At 38.7% G+C, this 12720-nt stretch overlaps 1 protein-coding gene across 2 annotated transcripts in view; it reads right to left on the bottom strand.

The window, feature by feature from the left end:
- Positions 1–12720, bottom strand: part of PHLDB2 (pleckstrin homology like domain family B member 2) — a 173454-nt gene that overhangs the window by 11972 nt on the left and 148762 nt on the right. For both annotated transcript variants that reach the window (XM_012554759.1, XM_004373693.3), the window contains exons 14-16: positions 8135–8225; positions 7066–7212; positions 5017–5236 (exon numbers count right to left, since the gene is read on the bottom strand). In XM_012554759.1, coding sequence (XP_012410213.1) covers positions 5017–5236; positions 7066–7212; positions 8135–8225 — 458 coding nt within the window. The remainder of the gene's footprint in view (positions 1–5016; positions 5237–7065; positions 7213–8134; positions 8226–12720) is intronic.

Below are 12720 nucleotides of genomic sequence, written 5' to 3' on the forward strand. Positions count from 1 at the left end.
ATGTTGATGTAAAATAAAATCTAGAGATAACTGAGTAAATTTTGTCAATGTTGCAAGCAGACAAGAAACTGGAGAATAAAACTTTTGCTTGTATGGCACTTTATATGTGAGAAAGAACTCTGAAAAATGTAAGCCCCACAACCACATAGTGAGATAAGAGAATCAATAATGCTATTGTAAATGGTTTCAATAATGTTATTTATTCTATCGAAATAGCATCACCGCATCAATTTACAAATATATAAACTCTATGACTCAATTTTCTTTAGTGACTCTTCTAAAGTGACCTAGCTTATATGCAGGGAGGCCAAGGACAGAGGCAAGAGTCATGAACACACAGAGACCTAGGACTCCAGCCATCAGCACTCACACTTCACACATGTGTGTGGCCATCTACGCCACTGACAGGCTGAAGAGGTGTGACACTTATGGAATCAAATGCAGCCTAATCTGCAATTGGATGTCTGCCTGTGGGCTAATTTATTCCTATGACTGTGGTGTTTTAGGAAAGGATGGAGTTGAAGGTAGCAGAAGCAGACAAAACTGATGATGGCTGTAACAGAGCCAAATGGGCAGCATTTGTCAAACTGGGTCTCATTGGTCAGTTATAGCATATGTAAATATTAAAAGCTGAATTTAAATTTGTTTTAATAAGATATAATTTGTGTCTGTTTTATGCATTGGAATCCTGGATAATCCTTCATACACCAAAAAAGTTTTGGTATTTAATAAGGTTCACAGAGAAGAGGACCAGGGCAAAGGAGTGAAGCTGTGTTATCTGAAGTTATTTAAAACTTTTATTTTTAGAAAATTCTGGGAGAAGGTTGTCTGTGGAGACTAGCACAGAGCAACACTTCATTTCTACACTTTGAAGACACTATATTCGCATTTCTTATTAAACAGATATCTTTCTTATTCAGCTAACTGAAAAGAGCATCTCTGGATTTTTATAAAATCTAAAGTCAAAACTGAAGAGGCAAAACAGGGGACCAATAAGGGGCAGGCCATTTGGTTCAGGCCACTAGCTACTGCAGTAACTGGAACCTTACCCAGACAGCACTTAAAGGAAAGGCATGATACTAGGGGAATCGTGCCAGAGACTGCATGATAGAATTTTGCAAGACCAATGACTTCTTCATTGCAAATATCTTTTTTCAACAACATAAACGACGACTATACATGTGGACCTTGCCAGATGGAATACACATGAATCAAATTGACTACATCTATCTTAGTTATCTAGTGCTGCTATAACAGAAATACCACAAGTGGATGGCTTTAACAAAGAGAAATTTATTCTCTCACAGTCTAGGAGGCTAGAAGTCCGAATTCAGGGTGCCAGATCCAGAGGAAGACTTTCTCTCTCTGTCAGCTCTTGAGGACGGTCCTTGTCAACAATCTTCTCCTGGTCTAGGAGCTTCTCAGTGTAGGGACCCTGGATCCAAAGGACGAGCTATTCTCCTGGCTCTTGTTTCTTGGTGGTATGATGTCCCCTGTCTCTCTGCTCGCTTCTCTCTTTTATATCTCAAAAGAGATTGGCTTAAGACACAACCTAATCTTGTAGACTGAGTCTTATCAAAATAACTGGTGCTAATCCCATCTCATTAACATCATAGAGACAGGACTGACAACACATAGGAAAATCACATCATATGACAAAATGGTGGACAATCACACAATACTGGGAATCATAGCCTAGCCAACTTGACAGGTATTTTTGGGGGACACAATTCAATCCATGACAACATTGGTGGAAAGAGATGATGGAAAGGCTCAATATCATCAGTCAGAACAAGGCCAGGGGCCAGCTGCGGAACAGACCATCAGTTGCTCCTATGCAAGTTCAAATTGAAGCTGAAGAAAATTAGAACAAGTCCATGAGAGCCAGGGTACAACCTTGAGCACATCCCACCTGAATTTAGAGACCATCTCAAGAATAGATTTGATGCACTGAACACTAACGACCAAAGACCAGACAAGTTGTGGGATGACATCAAGGACATCACACATGAAGAAAGTAAAAGGTCATTAGAAAGAAAAGACCAAAATGGATGTCAGAAAAGACTCTGAAACTTGCTCTTGAATGCAGAGTAGCTAAAGCAAAAAGAAGAAATGATCATGTAAAAGAGCTGAACGGAAGATTTCAAAGAGTGGCTCGAGAAGACAAAGTAAAGTATTACAATGACATGTGCAAAGAACTGGAGTTAGAAAACCAAAAGGGAAGAACATGCTTGGCATTTCTCAAGCTGCAAATACTGAAGAAAAAATTCAAGCCTCGAGTTGCAATACTGAAGGATTCTCCTGGGAAAATATTAAATGAAACAGGAAGCATCAAAAGAAGATGGAAGGAATAGAGTCACTATACCAAAAAGAATTGGTCAATGTTTAACCATTTCAGGAGGCAGAATATGATCAGGAACCGATGGTACTGAAGGAAGAGGTCCAAGGTGCACTGAAGGCACTGGTGAAAAACAAGGCTCTAGGAATTGAGGGAATATCAATTGAGATATTTCAACAAACAGATGCAGTGCTGGAAGTGCTCGCTCGTCTATGCCAAGAAATTTGGAAGACAGCAACCTAGCCAACCGACTGGAAGAAATCCATATTTATGCCTATTCCAAACAAAGGTGATCCAATCAAATGCAGAAATTATCAAACAACATCATCACACACAAGTAAAATTTTGCTGAAGATCATTCAAAAGCGGCTGCAGCAGTACATCAACAGGGAACTGCCAGAAATTCAAGTAGGATTTAGAAGAGGACATGGAATGAGGGATATCATTGTTGATGTCTTATGGATCCTGGCTGAAAGCAGAGAATACCAGAAAGATGTTTACCTGTGTTTTACTGACTATGCAAAGGCATTTGACTGTGTGGATCATAATAAATTAAAGATAACATTGCAAAGAACGGGAATTCCAGAACACTTAACTGTGCTCATGAGGAACCTGTACATAGATCAAGAGGCAGCCATTCAAACAGAACAACGGGATACTGCATGGTTTAAAGTCAGGAAAGGTGTGAGTCAGGTTGTATCCTTTCACCATATCTATTCAATCTGTATGCTGAGCAAATAATCCAAGAAGCTGGACTATATGAAGAAGAACAGGGCATGAGGATTGGGGGAAGACTCATTAACAACCTTTTTTATGCAGATGACACAACCTTGCTTGCTGAAAGTGAAGAGAACTTGAAGCACTTACTGAAGAAGATCAAAGACCACAGCCTTCAGTATGGATTACATCTCAACATAAAGAAAACAAAAATCCTCACAACTGGACCAATAAGCAACATCATGATAAATGGAAACAAGACTGAAGTTGTCCAAGATTTCATTTCACTTGGATTCACAATCAACACCCATGGAAGCAGCAGTCAAGAAATCAAACAACGCATTGCATTGGGCAAATCTGCTACAAAAGACCTCTTTAAAGTGTTAAAAAGCAAAGATGTCACCTTGAAGACTAAGATGCATCTGACCCAAGTCATGGTGTTTTCAATTGTCTCATATGCATGCGAAAGCTGGACAATGAATAAGGAAGACTGAAGAACTGACGCCTTTGAATTGTGGTGCTGGTGAAAATACTGAATATACCATGGACTGCTTAAGAACCAACAAATCTGTCTTGGAAGGAGTACAACCAGAATGCTCCTTACAAGCAAGGACGGCGAGACTTCATCTCACATACTTTGGACATGTTATCAGGAGGGACCAGCCCCTAGAGAAGGACATCATGCTTGGTAAAGCAGGAGGTCAGTGAAAAAGAGGAGGACCCTCAACAAGATGGACTGATACAGTGGCTGCAACAATGGGCTCCAGCATAACAATGATTGAAGGGGGCACAGGATTGGGCAGTGTTTCGTTCTGTTGTACACAGGGTCGCTATGAGTTGGAACCGACTCGCCGGCACCTAATAACACCAACATGTTGTCCCTCACTCCAATTCTGGGGCACCATAGCCAGTGCTTTGTTTCTTCCATATTGCTTCTTGGTTTCTCACACCTCTCTGCATAAACATAACCTGACCTCACAGGACACGTTAAATGACTGGACTATTGGACTCTTCTTTTATATTTATTACATTGATATGCTTAATAACTTATGGGATGATACCACTCTTCCTCAGGTGCTGAAAAGGCAGCTGAGCTATACTTGTGCTAATAACAGACATGCTTCATCTGTGATCCGAAAGTAAACAGGAGACTTCTTGGTAAGTAAAGAGCCCTGTCGGCACAGTAGTTAAAACTCTCAGCTGCTAACCCAAAGGTCAGCAGTTCGAATCCAGCGGCCACTCCACAGGAGAAAGATGTGACAGTCAGCTTCCATAAAGATTTCAGCCTGGGAAACCCAACTGGGCAGTTCTACTCTGTCCTATAGGGTAGCTATGAGTCGGAGGCAACTTGGAGGCAACAGGTCTTGATAAGTACAACAGATACACTAATATTTTTGAATTTTTAGAAGATCCAGTAGAGTATGTTTCTCATAATCCATCATTTATAGAATCCAAATATTTCAGTCACTCAATAAGTACATATTCACTAGTTTACCGGTGAGCTTTACTCTCTGTGTTTAAAAAAGCATTCCAGTTTATAAACTACAGTTGAATGACTGTCAGCTAAGGCTGCCTAATTGTGTGTGACTTAGGAAGGGCATATGACCATGAATAAATAAATTAAACAAAGACTTTTTCTCTGGCCTTGTGGTTTAAAAGGCAATATTTTGATCTAAAAAATAAAGTCTAGTTAACATTTATTTGGACTTGAGCTTATTTCAGAACTAGAATAGACTAATTCATACTTTTTTAAAGTAATATAATTTTCATCATTTCTAGAAAGGAAATTCATATCATATAGACTATATAATCTGTATATAAAATAATATCTACAAAGCTAGTATTATCATTAATTCTATTACCTTACCAATTTATTTATTTTCAATGAATTTCAACTGCTTTTACTCTGTAACAGAGGGTTCCTGATTTCAATATGTCACTGAGAATTTTTTATCACCCACCTGCATAGTAAGAGAATGTTCGCTTGTTCCGATCAAAAACAAACCAGCGTTTTTTCCAAGTTTTAATCTTCCCACCCATTTTGATAAGGTATCCTCGACAGGTCTTCTCTGTGATTGAGACATGGTAACAGGTATCGACATTGTGGCCCGCAGTCTCCACGTGACTTCGCAAATCAAAGTCTTCCTTCCGGACAGGCAGGTATCGTGTCAAAGGACGCGCCTGGAAAAGTGCAAAACCCAGTCCATCTATAACTAATTATTTGTTGTGTTTTAGGTCACAGATGTTTAAAAGCTGAAATTAACTAAAAAGCCTAAGCTTTAAAATAGACATGTGATTATGAGTTTAAGACGAAAGAAAAATTAAAAAAAAAAAAAAGTACTTATCATTTGGAGACTAAAAAGTCGATGGTATTTTGAGAAGGACGATACAATAAGGGGGAAAAAATAAGTGGATAAACTCAGGTCAATCAATTCTACTCCTTGAGATGGGCAAGTGAGAAGACGGAAAAAGATCATCTATCTTAGCTTTAACAGAGGCACGTGGCACTTAACAAACACAAGGACGTGAAGCATGAAGTTACCTGGGCGGTTTCCTACAGGTGAGGACTCTGCCATTATACAGTTCCCAGGGTTTCTCCCTGCCACAACTTATCAGAATAATTCTCTTTACATAATCTCAGGCATGATGTGATTGATTCAGTATTATTTAATAAGCATAACCCGCATAAAGTTCACCCAAAGCTGTATATGTTGGCTTACATACACTTTCTAAGTTGAAGTCAGAGGTGTATGTTTTGAAGTGTGAAGCTAAAATAAGAAGCAGGATCAAAGATGGACTTAATGGGCTACCCAGGACTGGATGTTGCAGGGATGCACTTACATGCCTTTTATTTTAATAATGGCGGGGTGGAAGTTCATCTAATCTGGGAAGCACATACCACCCTGGGTAATATTTCTAAAACAGTGTTTTATTTTATCCTGTTAAATAACCCAACCCCTCCCCCCCGGGGAAAATTACCTAATCATATACTTGGAGGCAAAATGTATTAATCAGAAATAAAATAGAATTGTGTTTTTTTGGTTTTGCTTCAGATACCACACAGGCATGGATGACCTTCACTGCTAATCAGAGATTGGAAGAGGCTTGGAATAACGAAATGAAATGAACACGTTTTATTTTCTATCTTTCCTTCAATATTTTACCTTTGATTCTGTGGCACTCTGACTGGAGACAGATGGCACAGGCTCACTGATAAATCAGTGCACACAAGGTCTTAAGGACAGGCTTCGACTGTTGCACTACAAACTCAGCAATTATAAAGAATAAAGGAAATGATACCTTTTATCTTTAAGTTTCATAAACCTTGGCAATTTAAATTACGTGGTACTTAATAAAACTTTATTTTAGTTCCTCAGAAAACATACATTATGTAAGCTGCTCTAGTGACAACAACAGTGACTCAAAGTCTACAATAACCAAGATACAAAGCTAAATAAAACGGGTGGTCTCCCTGAATTTTGCTTGCATTCAATAATCTTAAGAACATGTTTTATGGACATGTGTAGCAAAGGGGACATGTGTGAAAAATACAGTGACTAGAAAACAAAACAGCAAGAAACCAACCTTGGGTAAAACAATGCTGTTCTGGAATGCTTGCTTCTAAAAAAATGACGTAACAGAACCTCTTCTCCTCTTCAAAGGTTTTAGTTTGGGGCTTATATTTGTTTTCAGTAGTAAACAAAAACACTTTTTGAAAAAAACTGCTCAAAAAAATACTGTCCTTTGAAAAGTATTCCAAACAATGGGTGGAAGGAAAAGTACCTCTCATCAGAATGTTCTATGTATAACTAGATGAAAGTGTCATTTGGTTAGCAGGCCTTCAGAGTTTTGAAATGAACACACTGCACACTAGCACGCATCTTAACTACTGAATGTCCACAGCCAGTGCGTGGTGCAGGGGAGAAAGCATCCTCACAGACAGAATGGTCTCCTATGGCCTGACCACAAGGGGGCAGCCTCCTCTTACTCATCCAGATTGACAGACCAACCTGTGCCCTTTGTTTCTCCCTTATTTTCACTTCCTTTTCAATTAACTTCTGCCTCTGGCTAGTTTCTTCCTGCAGTCGTTTTTCCAGGAGTTCTCGACGTCGTTTTTCTTCTTCCAGAGCTCGTTTTTTGGCTTCCATTTCCCGTTCCTAAATATCATCACACAGAATATTATTTTAAGATACATTGGTTATCCTGGAATGAGTTCAACTAATATCCAAAAAGACAATTCTCATTAGACAATTCTTGGTCTACGGCCAAGGTTCTTACAATATATAACCCAACTAAAACAAGCCGTAACCACCCCTTGAACAGCTTTCAAGAAAATCATATGCAAAATGCAAAACAAAGTTTAATTAACAAATATTGGTTTAAAGGGAAAATCTAGCTAGTGATTATATTCAGTTATTTCATGTCTATAACCATAACTTTTCCATTTTCAATCAAAAGTGTTAAAAATTGTCACTCAATATTAGTCATCAGATTTATCCTTTCTTTCGATTGCTGTCTTCTAACTAAAGGCCATGGGTCCTTCCAATTCCTGTTGTTGATCTGCAGCTTCCTGGCTGAAGGTCTCACAGGAAACACGTGGGGGAGTTAGAAAAGGAAAGGAGGATGCAAAGGCAGGATGCAAAGGCATTTTGGGGGATTTCTAAGGAAGTCTGGATTCTGGCTAGAAATAGGGTCACAATACCCTGGGATTTTTGGTATTACAATAGTGCAGTTAAGACAAGCTGGCAGGAATGGGAAAATGCAGACATGACATTCCTCCATGCTCCTTGGCAGGAACACAAAGTAGAAATCAAGGGGAAGATATAATACAGAACCCTCACTTCAGTCTTATGTCAACACATATAAAAATATGGGAAAGTGTAGTGCAGTAAGCAGAACATTTAGGCACCATCCATCTAACACCAGGCTTTTCAGATAAGAAAACCCAGGCTGAGAAAGATTGATAAACTATTCCAAGATAACATCACTTATTAAGACCAAGGAGAGCTTCCTGATTTCAGCGCAGGGCTCTTTGTACCACCAAATCACAAATCTCTAATAAAAAGATAGGAAGCTTACCCTCGATTCAAGTAGCCTTGTCTTTTCTGCGTGAGCCTGTTTCAAAAGTCTCTCCATTTCTTCTATTCTGGCAATATTTGAAGTGCTGGCACTGAGAAAAACACAAAGGCCTTTCAAGGACACTGTTACAGATTGCTAAGTCTCTTTCACACACACACACACACACACACACACACACACAGAGGTTCAACGTTGGTGCATGACAGTCTCCAAAATACACAATCTAAAGGATGTTACTTAATAGTCATTGGTCTGATTAGTTCGGTCAACTCAACTCTGGAAACTGTAGAGGATAGTGACTTACCTCAGTTTAGGAGATAAAATATAGGCAAGCAAAATAATGCTGATGTAAACTGCTATACTCATAAATGAATAAACCAAAACCAAATCTAACCAAGTGTGAACTCAAAATGCTTCCTCCAAAGTCTGAACATTGTGGCCTGCAGGAGACCTTCCTGTTGGTTTAATGATTCAGAGATGGCAGACCAAACAGGTCACCACCAAAGTTCTATGTAGATGACACTTAAGTTGAAAGTTTGGGAAATATGTATCACCAGGTGATTTTGGGTGTGCCTGTATACATGTGGACATTTGTTTATTAAATAATGATGCCAATTAAAAACTGATTTAGTGTAATGTGTGGCTGGAGGGCAGTTTTGTAAATAATACCCATTCACATACCAGTAAGAAAACTACATAAGAGGATTCAAGAGCCTCAAAATAAATGCATCTTGGAAAAGACATCACAAAAAAACAAGTGAAGGAAAAAAACTAAAAGGAGTGAAAGCCGCAAGAAGAGTTAGGGTAATTAAAAGAGAAAGAGAACTTGGAAATGTTATACACTAAACATACAATTTTGTTTTTCACTTACATTTTATCAAGCTATTTTGGGAAGGAGGGAACATGGCCTAGGTCAAAATGTAGTTACTCTGATGGATAGAACCAATGTTGTCCCTTACTCGTATATACTTGTAGAGTCATCTCAGCACCTGTCCCCATACTAGACTCTGGTGAGGACAGAGGCTATCATGCTTACAGGACAGAAATCTGGCACATGGTAGGGATTCATGTTTGCTACATAAATAGATTCACATAAAAACGTAAGATAAGCAAAGCCCTGTTGGTTATAGATTATTATTAATACAGTCTTCCAATATTATATTTTCGATCAAATCAAATCTGGAATAGTTTAAACCTAGAGGTAAAGGTTCTTCTTTTGAAGAGATAATGACCGCAGAAACACAGGACTAATAGGGTTTATCTTAGAATCAGTACTGCTGGCCCTGTCACAAAATGCACCCATACAAGAATGACAGTCTTAGGAATATTGGATTCTTACAAACAACAACTATACTGTACTTTGCAGGGTTTCCTTGGGCCAACTTTTAAACAGGTGTTTTTTCTCCTGAGAAAGAGAAGACTACAGAAACTTTTCATTATTTTCAATAGTTGCTGGAGAAGGTACAAGAGAGTGAGTGCTGTTCTCTCCAGCCAACAAGAATTCAAGAAAAAAAATCTTTTATGTTTCTGCAGGAACTCTTACTCCTCTTCACTGAGAATACCTCACCTCATGGATGGGAAAAGGGCAAACCTCATCAGTCCCACACAGAAAGCCTAAGATAAACCTGCAGGCCATATAACAGCACAAAATTTTATCTCTATTGTATGGAGTTGTCTGTGACATCAGATATGTATGTCTTATCTCTACAATTATTTCTGCTGTATGGAGTCGTCTGTGACATCAGACATCTTAGGTCTACAATTAATTTGGAAACTATTTGAGCTTCACTAGATGAAACTTAGTGAGAAGAGACCTTAAAACTCACCAATAGCCTAACCCCAATTTTTTCCTTTAATTCTTTATACAACATTCCATTTTTCATGTAGCTTGTGCTTGAACATCACGGGTGACAGAAATCTCACTGTATCCATTCTTTCTTTCTTTGGGTAGCACTAGCAGAATGTTGATACTTACAGTGAATCAAAATCCATCTTCCTACAGCTTTCACTCACTGGTCTAAGAATAGCCCTGAAACCATATGAAACCAATCCAGAAGAATCGGTTGAAAACAACTTGGTTAAAAACAAGTATCATCAGTCCTTAGTTTTCATGTATTGGTAATTTTAATACATCTGGGGGAAAATTTTCAAACTTTTATCCATCTTTAAGTATTTTTATTCATTACTCATAATTTTTCAGGATGTTTTCTAAGTTTATAATGTTGTGGTTGTTAGGTGTTGTCAAGTCGGTTCTGACTCATAACAACGTTATTATAACAGAACGAAAACTGCCCAGTCCTGTGCCATCCTCATAATCGTTATGCTGGAGCCCAGTGTTGAAGCCACTGTGTCAATCCACCTCATTGAGGGTCTTCCTCTTTTTCACTGACCATCTACTTTACCAAGCATGATGTCCTTCTCCAGGGACTGGTCCCTCCTGATAACATGTCCAAAGTGTGGGAGACAAATTCTCTCCATCCTTGCTTCTAAGGAGCATTCTGGCTGTACAGATTTGTTCGTTCTTCTGGCAGTCCATGGTATATTCAATATTCTTCACCAACACCATAATTCAAAGGCGTCAATTCTTCTTCAGTCTTCCTTATTCATTGTCCAGCTTTCCCATGCATATTTATTTTATAAAATTCCTAATTTATTTTCTGCCAATTATGCCCAACCTGCTTTTTTTGTCAATGCTCCCATAAATATTTAATTTTCACTCTAAATGGATTAAATGTTTTGAAAACAAATTGGTAGAAATCACATCTTGTCATTTACCATTTTAAGTCTTTATAACTTTTAGGGACATAAGGTCACCTAATTTAAGTATGCTTTAGAAGCTACTTTATATCCTTCTAAAATTTTTTGTTAAAAAATAAAATTTTATCCATGTACTTGCTCCATGTAGCCACTTTTGCTATTGTTGATTTTAATATTTCCTTTATATTTAAGCCACTTTTTTTTTTATTGTGCTTTAAATGAAAGTTTACAGTTCAAGTTAGTTTCTCATACAAAAATTTATACACACACAGTTACGTGACCCTAGTTGCTCGCCCTATACTGCGACACCACACTCCTCCTTTCCACCTCAGATTTCCCACGTCCATTCAACCAGCTCCTGATCCTTTCTCCTTCTCATCTCACCTCCAGACAGGAGCTGCCCAGTTAGTCTCATGTATCTACTTGAGCTAAGAAGAACACTCTTCAGGAGTATCATTTTATGTCTTATAGTCCAGTCTAATCTTTGCCTGAAGAGATGGCTTTGGGAATGGCTTTAGTTTTGAGCTAGCAGAGACTCCAGAGGCCGTGTCTTCCAGGATCCCTCCAGTCTCAGTCAGACCATCAAGTCTGGTCTTTTTACTAGAATTTGAGTTCTGCACCTGACTTTTCTCCTGCTCCGTCAGGGACTCTCTGTTGTGTTCCCTGTCAGGGAGGTCATTTGGTGGTAGCTAGGCACCATATAATTCTTCTAGTCTCAGGATGATGGAGTCTCTAGTTTATGTGGCCCTTTCTGTCTCTTGGGCCAATATTTTCCTTGTATCTTTGGTGTTCTTCATACTCCTTCTCCAGGTGCGTTGGGACCAATTGATGCATCTTAGATGGCTGCTCCCTAGCTTTTAAGACCCAGACACCACTCATCAAAGTGAAATGCAGAACATTTTCTTAATAAACTTTGTTATGCCAACTGACCTAGAGGTCCCCTGAAGCCACGATCCCCAGACCCCAGCCCCTGCTACCCTGTCCCTCAAAGTGTTTGGCTGCATTCAGGAAATTTCTAAACTTTTGGTTTAGTCCAGTTGTGCTGACTTCTCCTGTAGTGTGTGTTGTCCTTCCCTTCACCTAAGATAATTCTTGTCTACTATCTAATTATTGAATACCCCTCTCCCTCCCTCCTCACCCGCATAACCATGAAAGAATGTTTTCTTCTGTGTTTAAACATTTGCTTGAGTTCTTAAAATAGTGGTCTTATACAATATTTGTCCTTTTGCAACTGACTGATTTCACTCAGCATAATGCCTTCCAGATTCATCCATGTTATGAGATGTTTCACGGATTCATCATTGTCCCTTATCGTTGCGTAGTATTCCACTGTGTTCCATAGTTTGTTTATCCATTCATTTGTTGATGGGCACCTAGGTTGTTTCCATCTTTTCGCTATTGTCAACGGTGCTGCAATGAACATGAGTGTACATATATCTATTTGTCTGACGGCTCTTATTTCTCTAGGATATATTCTGAGGAGAGGGCTTGCTGAATCATATAGTACTTCTATTTCTAGCTTTTTAAGGAAGTGCCCATTCGATTTCCAAAGTGTTTGTACCATTTTAGACTCCCACCAACAGTGTATAAGTGTCCCAGTCTCTGTATAACCTCTCCAACATTTACTGTTTAGTGTTTTTTGGATTCATGCTAGCCTAGTTGGGGTGAGATGGTATCTCATTATACTTTTTTTTTTTTCATTGTACTTCAGGTGAAGGCTTACAGAACAAATGCTTTTCATGAAACAGTAGTACACATATTGTTTTATGACATTGGTTAACAACCCCACAACATGTCGACCCTCTAACTTCTCAACCTTTTTTTTTTTT

Source organism: Trichechus manatus, unplaced genomic scaffold (assembly GCF_000243295.1).
Source record: "Trichechus manatus latirostris isolate Lorelei unplaced genomic scaffold, TriManLat1.0 scaffold00026, whole genome shotgun sequence".
NCBI lineage: Eukaryota > Metazoa > Chordata > Mammalia > Sirenia > Trichechidae > Trichechus > Trichechus manatus.